This window comes from Pan troglodytes, chromosome 6 (genome assembly GCF_028858775.2).
Source record: "Pan troglodytes isolate AG18354 chromosome 6, NHGRI_mPanTro3-v2.0_pri, whole genome shotgun sequence".
Lineage (NCBI taxonomy): Eukaryota > Metazoa > Chordata > Mammalia > Primates > Hominidae > Pan > Pan troglodytes.
The window spans coordinates 129,997,501-130,020,000 of record NC_072404.2 but is presented as its reverse complement, the minus strand read 5'-3'; the positions used below and the strand labels follow the sequence as shown (position 1 = coordinate 130,020,000).

Genomic DNA, 22,500 nt, shown 5'->3' with positions numbered 1-22,500 from the left:
TAAACCTATCACAGAAAGAAATTCTCTCTGGCTTCAGCCCCAAGGCAGTGATTTGTGCACTGATAGGTGTACTTTGTTTAGTGTCACCCATGGTGTAGATTGGATAGATTTTGTAAAAGATAGCATTACTTTATAAGAAACATACAATTTGACAAGCGATTACATTTTACTTTCATTTTATTGCCGTATTTTTCATCACACTCATTGTTTTCTAACTGTCACTAAATTGTTCATTTTCTTAGTCTGTTACATTGGTAGAGCTATTTACTGTTTATAAAGCAATATGCACTTACAGGTTTGGGAGATGGTTTGGGCTCTGAGGGTCGCATGTGCAAGTGGGTCATCATTGCTTGAAGACGTTCGCGTTCTTTAGAAAGCTGTTAAGAAAGAGTGAGATCAGAAGCATTTTAGAAATGACTGATACAGCTATTTTATTGCAGTGATACATCTTATCATTGAGCTTGCCTCAGAATAATGATTCCTGCATGTAAAAGTCTGCGTCAGGAGGAACTTATCTGGGAGGAAATGCAACTTTAGCTATGGAGGGGGAAAAACTTTTATAGCTTTTCTTATGTTAAAAGGTCAGAGAAAACAAATAACACTTCATCTTTTTGTCAATAAGAGAATTGAGGTCACAGTTGCCTCGACAGTAACAAGTTACTGAAACCATAAATTAGAAGGCCCATGGTGTCTCTTTAAAGTCCTGTGGACACTGTTAGCAATGGACTAGTGCCAACAGCTGTGAAGGGGTGAAGGGTTCTCAAAGCGAAGTGCCTGCCAGGATTGTCTACACACTTCATGCATTCCCACTGAGGTCCAGTTAGTGCCCCTTGCAATCTGCCATCATCAATCTAATTCAATAGAGTGACAGAGACCAGGCAGTGTGAAACGCTGAACTCTGCCACGGAGTCGGCATCTACACTTGCACTGGGTCTCATTACAACTGACGGACCTTACTTTTCCATCAGTCAGACGCAGCAGAAGGAAAAAAAAAAAAAAGAGGCGTAATTGGTCACACCGAAGACTGTATCATCAGCTGAACTCTTATGTTTTAGTCTACCTTTTATAAATGGTAAACAGGTTTATAAAAAGCTTTTTAAACTTTAACAGTGATGGTGCTTTTTGTGTTCTTGATTATTTTACAAGTCAAAACAAAATATTTTTAGTAAGCTCTCTGAAAAAAGCAATGACACGATGAATTTGAAACAAGATGTAATAAAATATGAAGAAAAATCGTATCTTTAAATGAAACAAAGTATTAGTTTCATTGAGAAAAGATCATCTTTAAGATGAAATGTTAGAGGAAGCCTTAAAGGCTTAGTAAAACATAACAAGAGTCAGACTTTGGGTGACATAATTGCTTTCTGATTAGTTCTATGGATTCTATTTACTTCTGGCCAAATTCTGTTTCAACATTAATAGAATTTTTTTAAACTTAAAACAGTAGCATTTGATACAACATGTGTATTATCATCTGTGATATAAATTATCTGCCTTTAATCTAGCTAAAGAAAAGTATAAAGATTTTTTTGCAAGTTCTTTAATTAAAATTACACTAGAAAAAGAAAAGAAAAGGTTATCTTTCAGGGTGTTAGTTATATTACAGGCATGATATTGTAAAGACTGGTCATTTGCCACAATATAAAATCTCATGGAAAAAAATCAAGGTTAGCTCATGTAAAAACTCTCTCTGTAATAAAATCCTATCTAATTGGGAGTTTGGTCTAACCTGCATTGGGAAAAACTTAGATCTGACTACTTTGGGATATTCAAATGCATATGATGTGGTCTAAAAGTTATAAAAATATAAGTGGTAAGTACATTAAACTACAGCAATCCTTCCTGGGTTATCAATAATTGCCACTGTTTAAAACAATCTAAAATATCATGTATCTCCATTAGTATTGTATGGCTAAGACAGTAAAATGCAGCCTGAAAGACCCAGAATCTGCTCAGTACTCAATGTAACACACCAGAAATCTAAGAAGAGTCCATTAAGTGAGCATTTAACAAACCTGTATTTCTAACTGTTGCACCACCTGCATTTGCACTCGACACTGAGCAGTGCTTCGGTCATCCAATGCGTGTTCATTGTTAAGGTGCCTAAACAAACAGAAGACACAAAACAGAATGTAAAGTGATGTCGATCTCAGTGGCATAGGCTACACTTAAAAAGCACTACACTGAAGTCAGATGTTTCTGTGCACTGGGAAAACAGAAAGCCTTAAAACCATACAGAAAAAAGTTAAAGCTGCTTACGTGTTGTGTGAAAATTATTTATGTAATGTAAAGAGACTCTTCAAATGGCAGAAAATGTCACTGTCTCTAAGCTTACCTGTTATTACAAAAAATATTTCCCCAGACCATTTACAGAGTTATAATAGAAGTCATATTATTTATGCCATTTTTTTTAAAAGAACAGCTTACAAATCTATGAACCAAAAGCAATTCTGAAGAGAACAAAGGCAATTTTCTATTTCATTGTTAGAACAGTTTGTTGTTTCTATGATGTATTTTAGTGAGCAATGTTTTATTTCATTGGGATGTGGTATGAATTAGGTAAAGATGGCAAATTATCATCCCGTGGAAAATCAATATTTATGAAGAATGATGATTTGCTGTTAGTAATAAAGAACTTCATTGAAGATTTTGATCATTAGAATAATAAGATTGACATTTCATGTCCAGTGTTCTAACTAGGAGACATTTGTCCTAATCTTATTTTTAAAATGGTGAAAAATAAATCATTCCAAATGATCTTACTCTAACCTTGAATATGCATTAGTCTACCATTATTATTTCTATACGATGTTTAAAGAGATCTCTTTAATGAGTGGTGTGTTAATACACCAAAAGTAATTTAGTAAAGCAGCATCTCCAATGAACATGAAAACATTTAATAATATATACTCTGTAATTTGTAATATATAATGTCTTTGATGCTTCCCAAAATTAAAGAAAGTAATCTTCAAGTAATTCAATATCCTTTAGTGTATCTATTTCACCAATGGGCAAAGTAAGGCAACAATTTCAGAGATGTTCTCATCATTGCATATAAGTGAAATGGCATATTGAGAAGAAATTCACAAAATTAAATAAGAATTTATATATTTACCCAAGTGGGCTCAAGTATCATTTAGAATGATATAATAGTCTAAAAAGTTTATAATAGCCCTGGGTATACTGAATTCAACAAATATATTTTTGTATACATTCAAATTATTTACTTTTATTTCTTGAAGATCACAATGAGGCAGAAAAAATATAAGACACATACAGGTAAACATATGAAGAGTAATTAAAGTCGTGTTGCTGATAAAAACTAATTTTATTATAAACAAAAGGTTTATTTGTTTATATACCTAGGTTCAACAATCAGAAACCTTTGTTTTGCCTATACCTTGATAAATTAAACCAGTTTGTTTTAATACTTCCTTATTGATCATAACAACAAAACCTCCATGTATCTTGTCACAATGTCAGTCTTGGTTGAAGAGAAATTGTGGACTAAAATAGCAAGGTGGATAAGGTCAAGCTGAAGGAGTGTGGCTGGAGTGCAGGGGAGGCACTTCCACTATACCTGTCTGCTCTCTAAGCTCAGCTCAGGTTTGTTCTGCTGTGAACCTGTGAGGAGGATTAACATTCACTCATGCTCTCTGGGAAGGAGGTATGGAATGTGAGAGTAAGCCAGAGGTTAGTTAACAGAAAGTGTCACCAATTCCTAAATAACAAGACTACATTTAAAAATTGTTTCCCAGGGTTTTTTCCCCCAAAATTTAAATGAACAGTAAGACAATTTTCTACCAGCATAATACAGTTGTGTGTTGTATTCTTAAGGCTTCATATTGCTGTGTTTCCGTAAGATTTTTTTTTTCACCATGAATTCTTGGGGAACACAAATATATTTATTCCATATCAGAAAAAATGTTGCATATTTTCGAAAATGCTTCAGTTATACACTGAGATTAGGGTGTAAATGCAGGAAGCAAGATAAGTAGAACATACAGGTCTGCAATAAAAGGCATAGTCAGTATAACATTTTCTTGTGAAATCACTTTTTAAAATGATTTTCTACACTTGTTTACTGCTTAGTGATAATCATGATCTTATATTTAAAGAACTAAAAAAAGTACAAAATGTTTGCATTATATACTTGGGTCTTAGAGCCCTATTCAATTCATCTATGCAGCTTTTATTAGAATAGAGACTGTAGACTACAATAATAGTCAATGAGGTTTTGTCTTGATTGAATTTTTCAGTGGAACACAAAAGAACCTTGCCATTAAAATAGTCCTTTATTCTCCTGTATGAAGGCGAAAGGTTTTTAAAGTGTTGTGATGTTCAGTAATGAGCCTCTATCTAAATTATCATTGGTGACAAACTCACAAAGCACTTTTTGAGGACACATAGTTATGAAATGCCAGAGCTGCCACTTTCTTTCCTGTAATTATAGGCTAGCTTGCAGCCCTTCAATGATCATTTATAGAACAGCCTCCAGTGGATTACTGAGAACTTGAAAAACACATACATACCTCTGCCACATCTCCCTTCTCCTTTCCTCGCTATTGTTTACCAGTGATATGTAAAAGAATAGTGCCTATTCATTCCCTCTACTTAATTATGCCAATCAAAGTACAGAAATAGTGTCAGATATAAATACAATGTAATAAGACTAAATAAATAGGCTAAGTATTAACATTAAATTATGAATTTATGTATTTATGACTATTTTGTGCCCAAATTATTCTCTTTTATGTTTTTATAACTATCTCAGGTACTACATATTACTGTTCAAAAATTCTCTATGATTTATAAATCAAGAATGAGATAATACTGAAAAATGAGAGGATTGGTGGATTTTCTCAGTCAGTGCCTAATTGCTGTTTCAAAATGCATATGCAAGGGGACATTTCATTAATCATTTAATCATGTCCCTTGCAGGAAGTTGGAACTAATGTTGCAAATACCCTTTTCATATGAATGCTCCATAATACTATCTTATGCATTTGATATATTGCCTATGTCATAAATTACGGCTGCTTCAAAAGGACCAAGTGGGGTTGTTATCCCTGAAGATGCTTGTTACAAAACCTTTATTAAGTTTCTTTTTTTACTTATTGGTAGTTATATTTCACAGCTTCATACTAGCCAACAATAATACTTTTTCTGATGGCAAAGGTCTGTAAATTACCCATGCAATCACTAACACCATTTCACAGGCCTGTTCTACTTCTACTGGTCTGCTAACAAGGCGATTACACACAAATTACTGAATGCCTATGAAATATTTAAATGCATTCTACTCTACTATGCATTAATAAGAGCAAAGCAAGCTCTGGAATTCTGGTTAGCTCCAGTCCCTAATGTCCCCTAATGAGCCTCTTACCGAGACTGCAGTTCAAACAGAGAGGTGAAGAAAAAATGCAAAGGGTGCCTTCAGAAAGGCAGCACTGAACAAACATTGTGTGAGCCAATTCTAATTTATGGGTCACTTTATAGGTATATTGATTTTTGTTTTCAAAATGGAATAAATGATGTGGTCGACTGACGTTCTTTCAAAACTGCATTGAATCTGTGTGTTAGGTAGGTAGTATCAACTAGAAAAAAACATAAATAAGCAGTCAAATTCTTTCTAAAAACAATTAAGCAAGCACTTCAGGAAGACAAAAAGTAGGAAAGGATCCTTCCAATTTATTTAATGCATAATTCTCTTTAATGAAGGTTTTATAGATGATTATGAATGTATGTGGTAACTTCAATTATATACAATCCAGATTAGTGATTCAATTTTAACCTTTGGATTTTTCATATTCATTTAAAGTTGTAGCATTTTATAAGCTAAAAAGGGATCAGATTTAAATCCAAGTATGTCAAAGACTGTTTTAACAAAATGTTTCACTTGCATATCACTGGTGTTTGATTTATTTTGCATCAAGCTTTTTATGTTTAAACACTGACAGGAGTTTAAATACAAAATGTTAGCTGTCACTATTCATTTAGTTGATTATGTGAGATGCCTTAGTTTTCAGAGATGGGGGCACTGTCACCAAAAGAAACAACATTCTGACAAGTTCAAAGAATGCCTTCTTGAGGTCATAATTTTGTAGCCATGCTGCCTAGTCAAAGACAAAGAAATAGACAATACACATTAAGTAAGAGCATAATGTTTAGAGTAGTCAGCTGCAATGAAAAAGAAAACAAATTTCTATTAAATAAACTACTCTGTTTCCACTGTTTTCTATTGCTCTTCATAAAGTATCAAGCCTTAAAAATTTAGTCTGTAATAAATTTAACTCATTTACACCCATCTACTAATTAATCTTTAATACATTAATATCTTTATAGACACTAGCCATCCTGCCTTTCTTAAAGGAGAGTATTTCCACCTTTGTATCTCAGACCATGTTTTGTGTGTTGGCATCTATGCATGCAGGTTCAAGAACACTTGTCTGCTAAATGGAATGTTATATTGTAAACATTTTGGCTTAAGCTCTAAGTCAATCCATCTATATTCAAGCTGACTTAGTTCCAATGGAATGATAATTAATTTTGCAGACAAACTACTCTAAAGTTTTGTCAGATGTTATTACTCTTTGACATTTATAAGACAGTAATGAAGAACTAGTATTAAATGCTTTTAGTGATCTAGTGAGATACTCAATTAGTGGTCAGGAAAAATGGTTAGCTTCTGTCAACACCTACTTTACAGTAAAACTCAAAAATTTTCCTCAACACTTTTTTATCCTGATCCCCCTTCATCATTTTGTATTTTCTGCTTTCATCTTGCTGTTACAAATAACTACTTCTAACTTAGTCTGAATTTTTTTTATCCAATGGAAAAGAGTGCCTCAATTAAAAAGTATATAAGAATTAAAGAATATATAAGAATAAGAATACATAACACATAAATATATATGATACATAAATATATATAATATACAGGTACATATATATGTGTTATACATAAGCAACTGTCCTATAATGGCTTTTCATTTGGTGCAAGATAAAAATAGAGGGATTCCACCAGTTTGTTTGAGATGTAATGTGAAAAAAATAATTTGGGACTCTATATATTTTCTATTATTCTTTTTAATTTAACATATGTCAGCTAAACAGTAAAAATGAATGGTTTCCTTTTATTTCAAACCAAAAGATAAGTTATCTGATATCAAATTAAAGTCGAAGCTGTAAAATTTATTTCTAGCGTATACTAGAACTAAAAATGCACAATAATATTTTCCTAAAAAACTTTTATAATAAACACTGGATGTACAATTTAGGGAGAACTGATACACAAAAAAATGAGAACTAAAAATCTTTCACAGCTTTTTAATTTACCTATCATTTTGCTCCCCAAATCCTCAATTTTCTCCATTATTACAAAGGAAAACAAAGTCCTCTGAGAAAATCTGTCGAAGTGATTATGCTTTCCTTCTTCATTTTCACTTCCCACACAGATGCTAAATAAACTTTTTTTGAATAACCGAAGTTAATTCATTTAATGAGATATTTTCTTTCTTTTCAAATTTCTAACACATTTTCAAGAAGACAATGCCACTATGGAAAGTATATCTAATCGATATTTCACTTCAGTCAGTATACTTACATTAGCTCTATTAACAGAATTTATCACAGATCTTTGAGTTAGTGAATCTAAAGCATATCAAAACAAAAATGGACCAAAAAAAAGGCTTTAAAACCTCCTGTCATTAGTTCTGTCATCCCTATAAAGTTAATGGGTTGGAAAAATGGTCAGTCTTTGGAACCAAAGTTGATATTTAATTGAAAGGAAATGCTTTTTTAATTGTAATTTCTTTGGTTTTTTAAAAAACACTGGCATGAATATGAAAGAAGACTATTTAAGGTAAAATGAGGGTTCATATTCATCTGGTTGTCAGTAATAAAAACATAAATATTTGAGCTAAATTAAATGCTTCTTTCAATTTGCTACAAACAAAATCATACTGAAGGAAAATATGTATTTTTCGCCTAAAGATTTATTTTGAATTTTGCCAGAAAGAACAATTTGGAGCAAAAAAATGCATGGTGAGTGGGTTAGTCCTACGGCATAATTTGCCATTCTTAAAAAAATGTAACAATAGCCCTTTACATAATTTCAATGACAAGGAATAATACATTGATAAGGACTAATGTATTCACATGAGGAAATGGGAAATAATTTGTTAAAATAACATCCCTATGTTCTTTCTTTGCTTTAACAATTTTTTTTTTTTTTTTTTTTTTAGAGAAGAAAACTTCAGCAAAGCTACCTAACATTTTTTAATGGTCTCTTTGCTTATAATCAGTTTCATACCCAAGGAAATGGCAGCTCACAACTGTTTTGATAAAAGAAAAGTGTAAATTTTCATTTAAGGCCATTTACAAAGAGCCATAGTGGTATATGAAGCAAATTTTCTCTTAATTAGTTAGAAATGATAAAAGGTTAAAAAAATCTTTGTGGAAGTCTTACTGTAATTCATTTATAAAGTTATTGTGATGCCAAGTACTTGTGCCTGGTTGTTAAGGTGCTTTTGCTCTATACCCTGTAGTCAGTCTTCCATTTGTAAACACATCTTTTTGATGTTTCTGCCAACATCCTGGCAACAAAGCAGTGCAATTTCAAATGAGCTAATTAACTTAATTGTTGATGAAGCATGAAACAGTTCACTCACCCTGTTAGCTGCACCATGACAACATAAGAGTCTCAGCCTGTGAAGTTACTCATCTCCATAAGCCTATCTGTAGCTCTCTGTTTAGATCTCTTGTACACCAGAATTGTGTAAGGAAAACATTTCATGAAAGATGAAGATTTTCACTTGAAAAAGAACCCCTTATGATTTTTTAAAAAATAAAATATTCTATTAAAAATTAAGAATACACAAAGTTTTGGTTTTAAGCTAGAGAAGCCATGTAATCTGTTGTACAAACATATAGCCATGTGTGTTTCTTGATGTTTCTAAGGGCAAAAAGTAACAATGTAAATGAAATGTAGTTTTTTAAATTTTAGCCAGTATAAACTTTCATTTTTAATTTTTGTGGTTACATGTATATACTAAATACTACTATTTTAAAAAATATATAAAGCCTGTAATTAAAAAACAAACCTTCAAAATATGTTTACTGAAATATATATATATATATATATATTAGGATGACTCACATAATATTAATTAGAAACTTAAAACTTAAGAGAATTCTATTTTATAAATAGTTCTGTTATAAATGTCTCCAGTGATTAATGACATATTATTGTAGGCTAATATTTTTCATTCATTCAAAAATCTTTACTAAATGATTTGTAAAATATCTTAATGAAAAGATGAAGCCTGATCTTACTAATCCACTTGTTGGAACCCCCAAAAATCTTGAAGTATGACTTATAATGGACTTTTACATTCCTCCTTCATCTTTTGTTTATTTACAATGTGCCTAAAATGCCCATATAATCCAGCCCCCGCCCCCCACCAAAAAAAAGTAAAAAACCTACTTTAAAAACTGTCCAAAATCTTCACAAATGCTTTCACAGCCTGGCCATTTGCAAACTCCATGGCCATAGAGAGTGTGAGAGGCCCCAGTCTCCTCATGTGACGAGCTGTAGCAAAAGAACACGACGTCAGATTCATCTCAAAAAGCTATAATCGTTGCAGGCTGCTAGCGCCTGTCAGGTTACGATCAGTGACAAACAGGTCAAAACAGGTCAATTCAGCTCAGAGCAGTCAGAAAAATTTAATCGTTCTATTGAATAGTTCAACTGCCAAGGCTAGATGATGTTCCAATTAGAGGAGAAATAGAGCCAAAGATGACTGTTAATAAAGGATGAAAAACTAAGAGGACTGTATAATATCATATGCTAATCCTGCCTTATGACCTTAATGTAACATTTTATCTCTAAATAAAAAATGTATATTCATATGTGGTCAAGTGAAAAAAACCTTTATTTTCAAGAGAATAATAGGACAGCCATCATAAGATTTTGAAATGCTCTTTTTAAAGAAGATATGGACCTCTAGGATCATTTAATTTGTTTAATATTTATGTATAAACCACATATATTTCTACTAGTTACACCTGATTTAGAAAATCTACTTTGGAACAGTATTCGTTAGCTTTATCTTTATATAATTATTGAAGACTTTTGATAAGTGAATATTAGAGAGATCCCAGAGAAATCAACCAAGTTTTGGAATACACAATCATCAAATTAATCTCAATTAAAACAACAGCATGAAAGCATTCAGGAGCATACCACTTTATACTAATAAAACCAAACAAGAAAAAGTTTCCATGATACTCAAATGAAGGCCAGAAACATCACTGAATTATAGAATTTTATTTTAAACTGTACTATAATTAAATATCTGTTTCTTTGGAAAACATTTGTTTATGACAAAGAATTTGTTATGGCAAGGCAGATATTCATATTACATAACAGAACACTATCAGTCCACTACACTTACATATGAAGTTTGGAGCTATATATAAGCCTAAGCCATTATGTTAAGAATTCTACACTTACATTTCATCTTTCAAAAACAGATTTTTCACACTGAACAATATTTTAGTTTATGAACTATATGCAAATTACTTTAAAGGACTTGATTAGAGAGCAAGATGCCTAAATAAATGGAGCTAAAGGACAAATGTACATGAATGCTCCTTTTACAAATGCAATTTTTATACAACTAAAAACAGTAGTTAAAAATTATCAAAAAAATTATCTAACATAACACATTTAATATTAATAACTGAAATAAAAAATTTTTCTTTGAAATTTTAGTTGAATTTAATCATAAAATTACCAACATGTTTATCTTTATATATTTACTTATTTCATCATGCAACAATTAAAAAGGCAAACCAGATTTTCCATCATCTAGCTTATTATGCTTGTGTTTATATATTTATCTGTTCTCTGATTTCTAATTCATATGTTTGAAACATATAAAAGAGATATCCATGCATCTTTAATTATTTGAAATTAAAGAACTGATTTTTAGCTTAAAAAATGTTCTCAGCAATCAGGTTAATCATATTAGTCATAAAAATATATTGATACAATCATTCCACATGCACTCATGAAAAAATAAATTTCTTCAGGCAAACTCCCAAACTACATCCATCAAACTTTTGGTATTTGAACTGCTTTTCTGTAATATAAAGAATATAGGCCGGGCACGGTGGCTCACGCCTGTAATCCCAGCACTTTGGGAGGCCGAAGCAGGAAGATCATGAGGTCAGGAGATACAGACCATCCTGGCTAACATGGTGAAACCCCGTCTCTACTAAAAAAAATACAAAAAATTAGCCAGGCGTGGTGGCGGGCACCTGTAGTCCCAGCTACTCGGGAGGCTGGGGCAGGAGAATGGCAGGAACCCGGGAGGCGGAGCTTGCAGTGAGCCGAGATTGTGCCACTGCACTCCAGCATGGGTGACAGAGCAAGACTCTGTCTCAAAAAAAAAAAAAAAATATATATATATATATATATATAAAATAAGATAAATAATCTAAAGATTTCTAATCTGTTGTTCTATACATTTTGTCCTTGTTCCAAGTACAAATTATTCTTTTTCATTGTCTCAATGGTGAAAATAAAATCTAAAAATAGATAAATATAGAATAAAGCTCATGAGATTTACCTGTCTCGTCTTGCATTTAGAACTGAAGACTGTCCATTCACGATGGAATGATGAGTTATTGGTGGTGACGCTTTGGAAGTGGTGGAGGAGGTAGTCGAGGAGGAATTGTTAGTAGTGAGGTCTAGCCCTCCATGTTTAATGCCATTGTCTTCCATACTGTGAACTCCAGTCACTTCTTTCCATAACTGCTGAATCTCAGCAGGACTTAAGCCAGCTATAAAATGAAAGAAAGCTTCACTAACATAACAAGGTAAAGGTAGAGTTTATATAATGAGCTCTGTGTTATTAATAGATTAATACCAACAACGACAGTGATGTTACCTGCATAAATTAATATAAAACAAAAAATCACTTTTACACTATCAGCACCAAAGCTTTTGTCTTGAAAAACAATCATTTATTTTCTAAAGAGTACCAATTTGGGAATAGTATGGGGAATAATGCCATATGAAATTACTGAGAATAACATCAAGCATTAAAAAAAAATCCCTGCATGTTCCATTTAAAAATTGAACTAGGGCCAGGCGTGGTGGCTCACGCCTGTAATCCCAGCACTCTGGGAGGCTGAGGTGGGTGAATCACTTGAGGCCAGGAGTTCGAGACCAGCCTGGCCAACATGGTGAAACCCTGTCTCTACTAAAAATACAAAAATGAGCTGGGTGTGGTGTCACATACCTGTAATCCCAGCTACTCAGGAGGTTGAGGCGGGAGAATCGCCTGAACCTGGGAGGCAGAGGTTGCAGTGAGCTGAGATTGTACCACTGCACTCTAGCCTGGGTGAGAGTGAGACCCTCTCTCAAACAAAAACAAAAAAATAAAAAATAAAAATAAATAAATAAATAAATACAAATAAAAATTGAACTATTCAACTTTTAAGAGTAGTTTTTACCTATTGCTAGTATTAAGGTTTGTTTTTAAATCAGTGAGGAACTGAAAGAGAAACAGATTTCAAAATAATATCAAAATAAATAAATAAATAAAAGGGAAAACAAAAATGCCAGGGAAAAACAGTGAACACTCAACTCAAAAAAATAGGAGATTTGACAATTATCTGTTCATTTTTATATTTCTCAGAGGGATGAACTAAATAGCTAAATTTAATTTTGGTGTCTTAAACAAACCAATATGCTTACTTAACTGGATCAGTTAAGAAAATAATATCTAAACTTCTCCTTCATTTATGACTGATAGAGTAAATCAACTACTCATTTTAAACAATTCCCTGATTCAGGTTATGCAAATTTATTTGAATTATACAACAATAAAAATAGAAAAGCTAGATATAATCATTTAGTTTTTAACTATGAATTTGAAATAAAGTATTGAGAGACTATTGCTTACAGTATTTGACTTACAAAATAGTACTGTGTCTTTGTATATTTTTTATAGACCTTGTGCTTTTTAATCCTCAGTACAAACTAATAGAGTTGGTATGATTAAGCAATTCATGGAAAAGGAAACAAACTAAGAGAGAAGTTAAAAAATATGTCCAAGATCACACAGCTTCTACGTGGTAAAGTTGTGATTTAAATCCAGGCAGTCTGGCTTGAGTATATTTGCTCTTAAAATACTATATTAAGAAAATATTAAAACTACTGAATAAATAAGTACAGGAAAAAATGAAGAGAGTATTTACTATATTCTGGCATTTTTACTAAGAGCTTTACATTTATAATCTTAGTTAACCTCACCTGAGGTTAGAAATCATTATATTTTACAAGAAGGCTCAGAAACATTAAATATGTTCCCCCAAATCACCCAATTTATGATCAGTGGGCAGAATTCAAACTCAATGCTCTGTATCTCCAAAATCTATGTTCTTAATTACTATGTGCATCTATAACATCTAATATAAAGATGAAAGTGCAACTCAAACTACCTCTCCCAACCGAACATACATCTACATTAGATACTATAGTGATGTAAGAGATGTGTGGGGTGAAGCAGGTTGGAATAGCCACGGGAGATGGGGCAAGATAACAGAATATGATGGTGAGAAGAATGAACTCTCTCACCCCAATCCCTGCAAATGGAAAAATCCCTGATCTAGATATCACTATATCTAAGTATTGGCCAGTAGCCAATAGGAACAGAAGAATTCTCACTGTTCCAAACATAACTTCTGGTTATATTATTCATCACAGCATTAACCTTAAATAGCTATGCCTATCACAATTTCGTACAGGTAGTTTTACTGAAGGCTATCATTTCAGTGATTCTGGCTCCTTGAGATTTAAGACAAGGACTGAGCCTAAAGAAAAAACAGGATAATTCGGGTTTCCAAAGTTACTACAACCCATTTTTTTTCCATAAAAAAAGAAAGTGGCTTTATAAAGAAAGGTTTCTCTGTTACATAGGAAACAACATTTTATATAAAGATCTATAATTATTGCTTTAATCTAGAATTCTGAAACTCTTCTGACCGTAAATTTTGATTATCTGTTGGTGTATGTTAGGTGTCCCAACAGGAAAACTTCATTAGCAAATCCTTTTTCATGATAGCACCAACATGTCTTTTGCATTAGAACTTTCACCATCTTACCAGCTGCCTCTCTGCTCTATTGTCAACTCTTGCCTGGATCACAGCTATAGCCTTCCAACTGTCTTCCTGCTATTACCTTGCCTGAATATATGAATTTACTCTTCATGGAGTATCCAAGTATTCTCTCTATAAATGTAAATTAGGTCATGTCGCTTCCCAGGCAAGGCCTCCAAAGGCTTTCGAGAATACTTAGAAGAAAACAACATGACAAAACAACAACAACAACAAAAACAAAAACAACCTTTACTATAGCCTATGGGGCACTGCACTTATTATCTGGCTCTTGCCTGTCTTTCTGATCTCATCTACCGCTCTCTCTTCACTTTTCATTCTGTTATACCAGCCTTCTGTTGCTTCTCAAATGTATCAAACACTTGCTCCCTTTCCAACCTTTGCTCTGGCTGTTCCCACAACCTGTTCTTGGCTTCCTCCCTCCCTTTACTTAGATGGTTCAAAGTTCACCTCCTCTAAGTTTCCAACCATACTATCAACCCCTGCCCCTCCCCACCCTACCTTCTAGCATTCCTTAACTCCTCATCCTATTTTTTTTTTAAAATCATGTAACAGTTTCTGAAACCATTTAACCTATCTATCTATCTAGTCTACCTCTTGTTATCACCAGTCTCCCTCTAATACAACTGAAGTTTTATAAGAGTAGGAATTTCTTGTTTTACTGGTGTATCTCCACTGCCTTGAACAGTGCATGGCATGTGCTCAATAAATATTTGTAGATTCCATTGATTATAATAGAGTCATACATTTCTTGAAGACATGTTGGTGCCCACATGGAAGTTTTGTGACTCTTAAAGGGCATACTCTATATGAATATTGCTACAATACAAGACCAGTGTCTAAAGAATTATATATGGCACTAGTTGCTTCTAACATAGATTGAGTGGCTAACAACATTTTATATCTCAGTTTAAGACTCTTAGATGGTTTTAGAGATTATACCAACTAACGATGTTACTGGTAACTCAGTTTTTGGATTTTATTAATAATTTAGTTATGTAAGTATCCACTTGCCTTCTAAAAGTAGATTTCTATGATACTATTCATTTGTACTGAAAATTAGTGATATCACCGTGCTATTGCAATAAGGTAACAAATGTTAGGCAGTTAGTAGGCCCTCAATAAATATTAGATGAATAAATGGCCTGTTCAAGTAATCCAAATAATGTTTCTTAATTAAAAACAGGAAGACACAGTGTTAAATTATATAATAGATAAGAGGCAGAGAATAAAAGAAGTCAAAAAATTCCTTTTAGCAGCAGTGGATCCTCAAATGTCTGCATATTAGAATCACCTGGGCATATTTTAAAATCTCTAAAGGCCTTACCACAACCCACACCAATAAAACCACAATTTTAGAAGGGAAACACAGGCATTAGTAGTTTTTGAAGCTCCAAAGGTGATTCCAATGCACAGATAATTTTGGGGGGAAATTTTTAAAAAGAAAACTATTACCTTGCTCTTGGGACAAAGCTTTCAACCTCAAAATTGCTCAGCTCTTTTATATGCTTACAAAACTACTTATGAAATGTGAAACAACTAGCCAATCGATTTTGTACAATTTTGAAAGTTTTATGAGCTTTGAAGGCTTGATGGTTTGCAATGATTAATCTAGGTTATTCTTGAGGCAGTAATATAACAAGTTCAGTATTTCCAAAACAGTGTTTTATGGAACAGTAGTCTTATAAATGCTGTTAATCTAAGAGATCTGTGGTCTCTGTCTTGGAGACTTATTATTCATGTAAAATAGTTCTGAGATGTGTAGTAACAAGGAAAACCTGAATCTCATTTTGAAGTCAGTGTTTTCCAATTATATTTGAGGAAGAAAAACCCAAGAAACTCTTTATAATTACACTAGTTTGCGTAAGTTTTAAATACCAGGTGTAAACTTAGGAGTCACCAACTGATCCCATCCCATACCCCTCCCAGTCTTTCTGTTTGAAAATCCCATGTAACCTTATCCGTTTTCTTAAACTTTCCATGTTCAAAACTAAGCTCCTGTTTATACAGCCCCCTCCCTCAACCCCAACTCAGTCCTCTTTAGAGTTTTCTTTGTCTCTGTTTTATTTAACTGATACTTACATAGTGCTTTTGATATGGCAGACATTCTTCTAAGTGCTTCACATATGATATCTAATCTAATACCCCAAACCATTATTATCATTATTATTGCTCTTATTATCCCTATGTTAGAGATGGGGACACTAAGGCAAAGAAAAGGCCTTGCTCTAGAGCTACTCTGTCGCAGAGCTTCCTCTCATTTTCAGGTCATTACTCATTAACCCTTTTCTCAGGACTCCTTCTGAGGGTCACCCCATTTTCCTATTGTTACTTAGGTTTTTCCTATTCTTGCCTTTATTTCTCTCCTTAGCGCTCACCACTATATATTTTACTTAACTTATTTATCGTCTGCCTTCTACACTAAAATGTATGTTTTATGATGGCAGGGATTTCTGTCTGTTTTCTTCACTGCTATATCCCCAGTGTCTATAAGAGTGCCTGCAGTCACTGAAAGCTCAAAGAATATTACTTGAAAGAGTTTTAAAATTTGGCCAGAACACTCGTGTACTGGCAAACATACTCTGGGAATCTGTGGACTAGACTATTATGATTAATAGACAACTTTTATCTTAAGTGAAGATTATTCGGTTTCTCTTATTTCAAGGATATATATACTAGTAGTGCCAAAAAGTTTTGTAATTGTGCAATTTTAAAATTCCGTGGCCACAAAAAATTGGGAATCCCTATTCTACTTTTGGTTGATAACTTGGGCTTGTGCTTATTCACTGCCAGTACCACAAATACTAAAAGGTTTTTACCACAGGAGTTGAGTAAATGGAAGGGTAATTCCTTAATCAAATTGCCTATCATACCACAGATAATACAACTTAATAATAATTCTTAAGACATGGTCTCGCTGGAGTGCAATGGCATGATCACAGATCACTATAGCCCTGACCTGGGCTGAAGTGATCTTCCCTCCTGAGCCTCCCAAGTAGCTGGGATGTGACCGACCACAGGCATATGTCATCATGCTCAGCTAATTATTTTATTTTTTGTAAAGACAGGGTCTCACTATGTTGCCCAGGCTGGTCTTGAACTCCTGGGCTGAAGTGATCCTCCAGCCTCAGCCTCCCAAATTGCTGGGATTATAGGTGTGATCCACTGTACTTGGCCTAATAATAATTCCTTAATCCCACATTCAGAGTTTGTGGAGTATCTACAAGATGACAAGCACTGTGCTAAGAATTAATTAAAATTAATTCATATCTAGATTATATGTCCTTAAGGCACATGAAGTTTAAAAATGTCTACGCTAGTTTCAACACAGCTTTGAAAATGCTGCTAAGATGATTTTTACTTATTACTAAAATAAGTAAAAAGCAATTTTTATTAGTAAAAAATCTCCTTGGCAGCTTTTTTACACTCAAAAAAAAAAAAAAGATTTTTTCAATGTCATTTCTTTTTCTGTGTCCAGTAATTGATTTTTAAATGTTAAACAAATAATTGTATATATTATGATGCAAAGTATGTATACTGTTAATTTTTAACTAACTTATTTAGTGATATGCTACTTATTTTCTAAGGTTACTTATAATTTAAAGTAATAAAAGTGAGTTTTGGTAGAAACATTTGTATTATATATATTCTGTTAAGCCAAATTGATATTTAATATTTGAATTTGAATCACTGAGATATTACTATGTACTTTTCAGTTTTCATCTTAAATTTTGTATTTTAAGATGTGAAACTTAAAAACTGGTATACATACATGGCCAGAATAATTGAATCACAGAAAAGGGTATATATTACAAAAGTAAACTTCCCTACCAGCCTTGACCTCTGGATACCCATATCTCTTCTTCAGAAGAGAGTTCCAGTTTCTGGAGTATCCTTCAGAGATCTGGGTGTTCATTTATAATTTGACTAACTCAACATATTATTGATTTATATTTGACTAGAGGTCTACTATCACCTACAGATACAATGCCTATCTTTAAAATGCTTGTCTAATGAGAGGTGAATTAAATACATGCTTTGTCCAAATGCCAAATTTAGCAGAAGTAGGCATTCAGCTGAAACTGAGATCAAAGATAAATTATCTTCTCCAAAGAAGGAACTTCTGGGATATGTGAATACATCTGATATTAACAAAAATTAGTACTATCATTTTTTATAGGTTGCATTTTAAAAGCTTGATGGATATTCTATTACAAAACCAATGATGTTTCCTTTTTCTCATCATATTTTAATATGGCAAAGTTGACACACTGCTTTCGAGTCTTCCTCTCAAGATGTAAAGAATTGCCAAATAAAACTTTAAAAAAAGACTTAAGAGATAAATGGAATTAAATTCATTTTAATGTTATACATTCTAGTTCACAAAATAATTCTACAAGAATTATAGAGTTATGATACAGTTTAATCTCAATCTTTTTACATTTTTTCAAAAACTAACTCAAGATACTCAATATTTTTCTATATATGTAAGTATTTACTAGTTTTTTAAACATAAAATTAACAGCATTCACAGGTAGCTTGGCAGAGTTTTATACCTGCAATAATAAATGTACATTAAAACTTCAATTCAGTGATGAAATTTTAGCACATAAAGCACCAAATAAGATTTTTTCCCCAAGTTACAAATGGAAAACTTTGATATTTGAAAGGGAATACTGACATGGTAATATTTTTGCATGACATGGATTGTTCATATTGGTAGTGTTGTTGCTACAATTACATACAATAGTAATCTATGCAATCACAGGATCATTGATTAAGCAGTAAATCCAGGATGCCAGAAGTAGGCATTTGGCTACTTAGACTTCCATAAGCATAGAATGAAGCCAAAGCAAATAGCTAATTTTGGTTGAATATTGCGCCCAAAGACTATCTTCGGCACAATTCTAACTTAGCCTAAAAACATTATATTTTATTTCAAAATATTTCATTTTTAATTATTATTCAACCACTCTTATTCTGAGAATCTCTAGTTCTATAATGTGTTAATTCAGAAGAATCCTGGCTAGAATCTAGCATTCTCTGTTTGGTCTCTCAAATTGGAAAGGAAAATCTTGTCTTCTAAATAACTTTTATAAATTAAAAAATATGTAAAAACTTGGAGTGACAGAAAATCATCACCACATGTATTCCTATCCATATAGTCATAGTAAATGTGTGAATATATTGTGGATTAGAGTACACAAACGTTTATCAGATGTCACAAACATATCAATGTTTAAAGTTAACTTCATCTTTCCTAACCAATAGACAATGATCCTGGTTCATTAAAATGTTTCACTAAATTTCATTACTAGATAATATATAAACTATGTTATTAATATATTACATAGATTTATAATCAGTATATTATTCAAGATGGAACTATAAATCCACCCTTTCTATTTGACATATGTATGTATATACCTATATACCTATACTTATGTATATATCTATCATCTGTCTGTATACAAACCAAACATATACTTAGGAGATGGAAGTTTACTTGCCTAACTAAAATCCAATATTATAGTAATATTAATGATGACCTTAAATGATTAATATTTAAAATAATTTACACTAAGATGATAAATATAAAACTTTAGAGAGGAATGTAGATAAATCTGCTATTCTACCAAAATTCTTATAATTTTATTATTTCTCATTGTTATATACATATATTTTAATATAATTTAAGAAGCTGTAACTCTAAAAGTAGCATGAAGAAGTTGTGTTAAATTATAGGGACAAATAAAATATGACATAGTTTTAGGTCGAGCACAGTGGCTAATGCCTGTAATCCTAGCACTTTGGGAGGCCGAGGCAGGCGGATCACTTGAGGTCAGGGGTTCGAGACCAGCCTGGTCAACATGGTGAAACCCTGTCTCTACTAATAATATGAAAATTAGCCAGGCGTGGTGGTGGGCACCTGTAATTGCAGCTACTCGGAAAGCTGAGGGAGGAGAATTGCTTGAACCCGGGAGGCGGAGGTTGCAGTGAACTAAGTTAGCGCCACTGCACTCTAGTGTGGGTGACAGAGTGAGACTCCTCAAAAAAAAAAAAAAAAAAGATACAGTTTTAAAGACACAATGAGAACATCATCCATCATTGCACATTAATCCTACTTGGTTTCTATATGGCTATTTTTCAAGGCTAATCAACCAATCAAAAACCTGGTAAAAAGTGAACTGGAAACTGATAATAAAAATATTCAAAATACTTTTACCTTAACCTCTAACTAAGGAAGAAATGATTCAGGGCTTACACTGTACAACAAATATTTCTTTACTTTTTCCCACTTTAGTTTTGGGATTCCAGCATAGTACTGTAACGCTAGGTTCCTTTACTGTAGCTGGTGTATTCAACACACAATGAGCCTCCACAATGATATTTTTCACACTTAATCATCTAAATCGTAAAAAACAAGACAATGATGCCGGTTTGTGTGGCTTACATGGCAACAACACAAACTTTGATTGGTGAACCAACTACATTTGTGGCTCTACAATTATTCAGATGGATTTTTTTAACCTATATTAATGAAAACATAGTTGAGTGATTTCATCTTTTTTCGTTTTTAAAATATAAATTTTCTGCTCAAAGACAGATGTGTTCAGATTTACTTTCCTTTCCCTAAATGTTCGCCATTTTCTCATTTTATCTCTCATATATCTTATCAAGGATAAAAACAGAAGAAAAGAGAGAAACAAGGATTCTATGAAAATAAATTTTAATTTGAATTCAGGTAATTTCTATTTGAAAACTATTAGAATGATTATATCATTGTAAATTTCATTGTTCAGAGAGATTTTTTTGCTTGTTTTGAAAGAATGTGGTTTCACAATATGTTTTAAACAAGTTACACTGTGTTTCTATTAGCACATATTTTAAACTTTCTTAAAATGTTTACTTGAATTAATAAAATAAGATTGTGGTAGATCATGCTTTTCTGTTGAGGAAATTATCATATAATTGTATCCTAAATACAGATTTCATTTGAACTTGACTGAAAACAAAAACAATATTTTTTCTGTTTTAGTATAGTTTCTATTGAAGAAATCCATGTTTACACTGAAATAATTTTATAAACTCTTTTCTTTTTTACTTTTTCATGTCTTTAAATTGTATTTATTTTTCTAAAGAAGAATAATTGTGAATAGAACATTCATTGATATAATGACGCTATGATTTATTCCAATTTTCTTTAGAATAACTCAGAAAAACAGGCTTATTGCCTGGTTTTTCTTTTGCTATTTAAACTTTATCTTTTTTGATTTCCTAGGAGTGCTTCAATCAGGTGAATTAGAAGATTTGAAGTCAAGTGAGAGAGGAAAACCAGGGGAAAAAAAGCCAAAGAGACATTAATTTGATAAACAAAAAGAGAGAACATTACCACGATACTCCTGATTTTCTTTAGTATGTCCTTTAGAATCAGCAAAATGTGCAGCCAATGCTACTACAATATGAACTCCTCTGTGACAAATATAATTAATTTGAATTAATGTACATTTGGATTAATGTTTGTCCCAACAAAATCCAAATGCAAGTTAGAATATCCTTTTATGAAGTGTAATGATATATAACTTACCTGAATTGAGAATTTTAGCACACAGTCATTTGTTTACCATTATTTGTCTTTTTTAATTTAAAACTTTCCATTTCCCAAAAGTGAAGGGTTATGAATATGACACACAATTGTATTATCAGAGTACCTCCAAATTTTTCTTACAGAAAAATAAGAATAGAGTTGACAGATTTTTTAAAACTATAGTTTACAATACATGCATAGGCAATGTTATTTGAGAGAAAAAAGAATGGATATGTCCTGTGACATAGGATGGGGTTCTACAAAGCTTAACTTGGAATGTGCTCTATAGAAATTCATAAAGCCTCTCTTTTACATGTGGTGATTTCAGTGTGAAGATTAGGAACTTTTATCTTTCTTTTATCAGTTGTCCACCAAACTCCTATCAGCTCACTTAGTTAAATGGACTGCTGTCAGCCTTCCCGGTAATCCAATTCCCTGCAGATCCTCCTGTATATTCAATAGTGCTTGAATTGTGTTGCCCTTATAAATCATTTTGTGCCCATAAGACTAATAAATACACATTTAATATCTAACAAAAACTTGAAAGTTTTACTTCACACTTGAAAGCAGTATATGGTCAAATTTCTGAGCCTCTAGAAAATAGGTCATGCCACCATGTTAACAATCACGTTTTAATAATAAATTTGAAAGTCATAAAAACAAAATTTCTCAAGGTATAAGGCAGAAAGGCCATGAAATGGTAGAAAGTACAAGATTTGAAA

At 32.5% G+C, this 22,500-nt stretch overlaps 1 protein-coding gene across 21 annotated transcripts in view; it reads right to left on the bottom strand.

Moving 5' to 3' along the window:
• FOXP2 (forkhead box P2) overlaps positions 1-22,500 on the bottom strand; it is a 604,165-nt gene that overhangs the window by 38,898 nt on the left and 542,767 nt on the right. For all 21 annotated transcript variants that reach the window (XM_063813769.1, XM_063813772.1, XM_054687043.2 and 18 more), the window contains 4 exons: positions 11,637-11,850; positions 9,488-9,592; positions 2,016-2,103; positions 294-377 (listed from right to left, as the gene is read on the bottom strand). In XM_063813769.1, the coding sequence (XP_063669839.1) occupies positions 294-377; positions 2,016-2,103; positions 9,488-9,592; positions 11,637-11,850 (491 nt within the window). The remainder of the gene's footprint in view (positions 1-293; positions 378-2,015; positions 2,104-9,487; positions 9,593-11,636; positions 11,851-22,500) is intronic.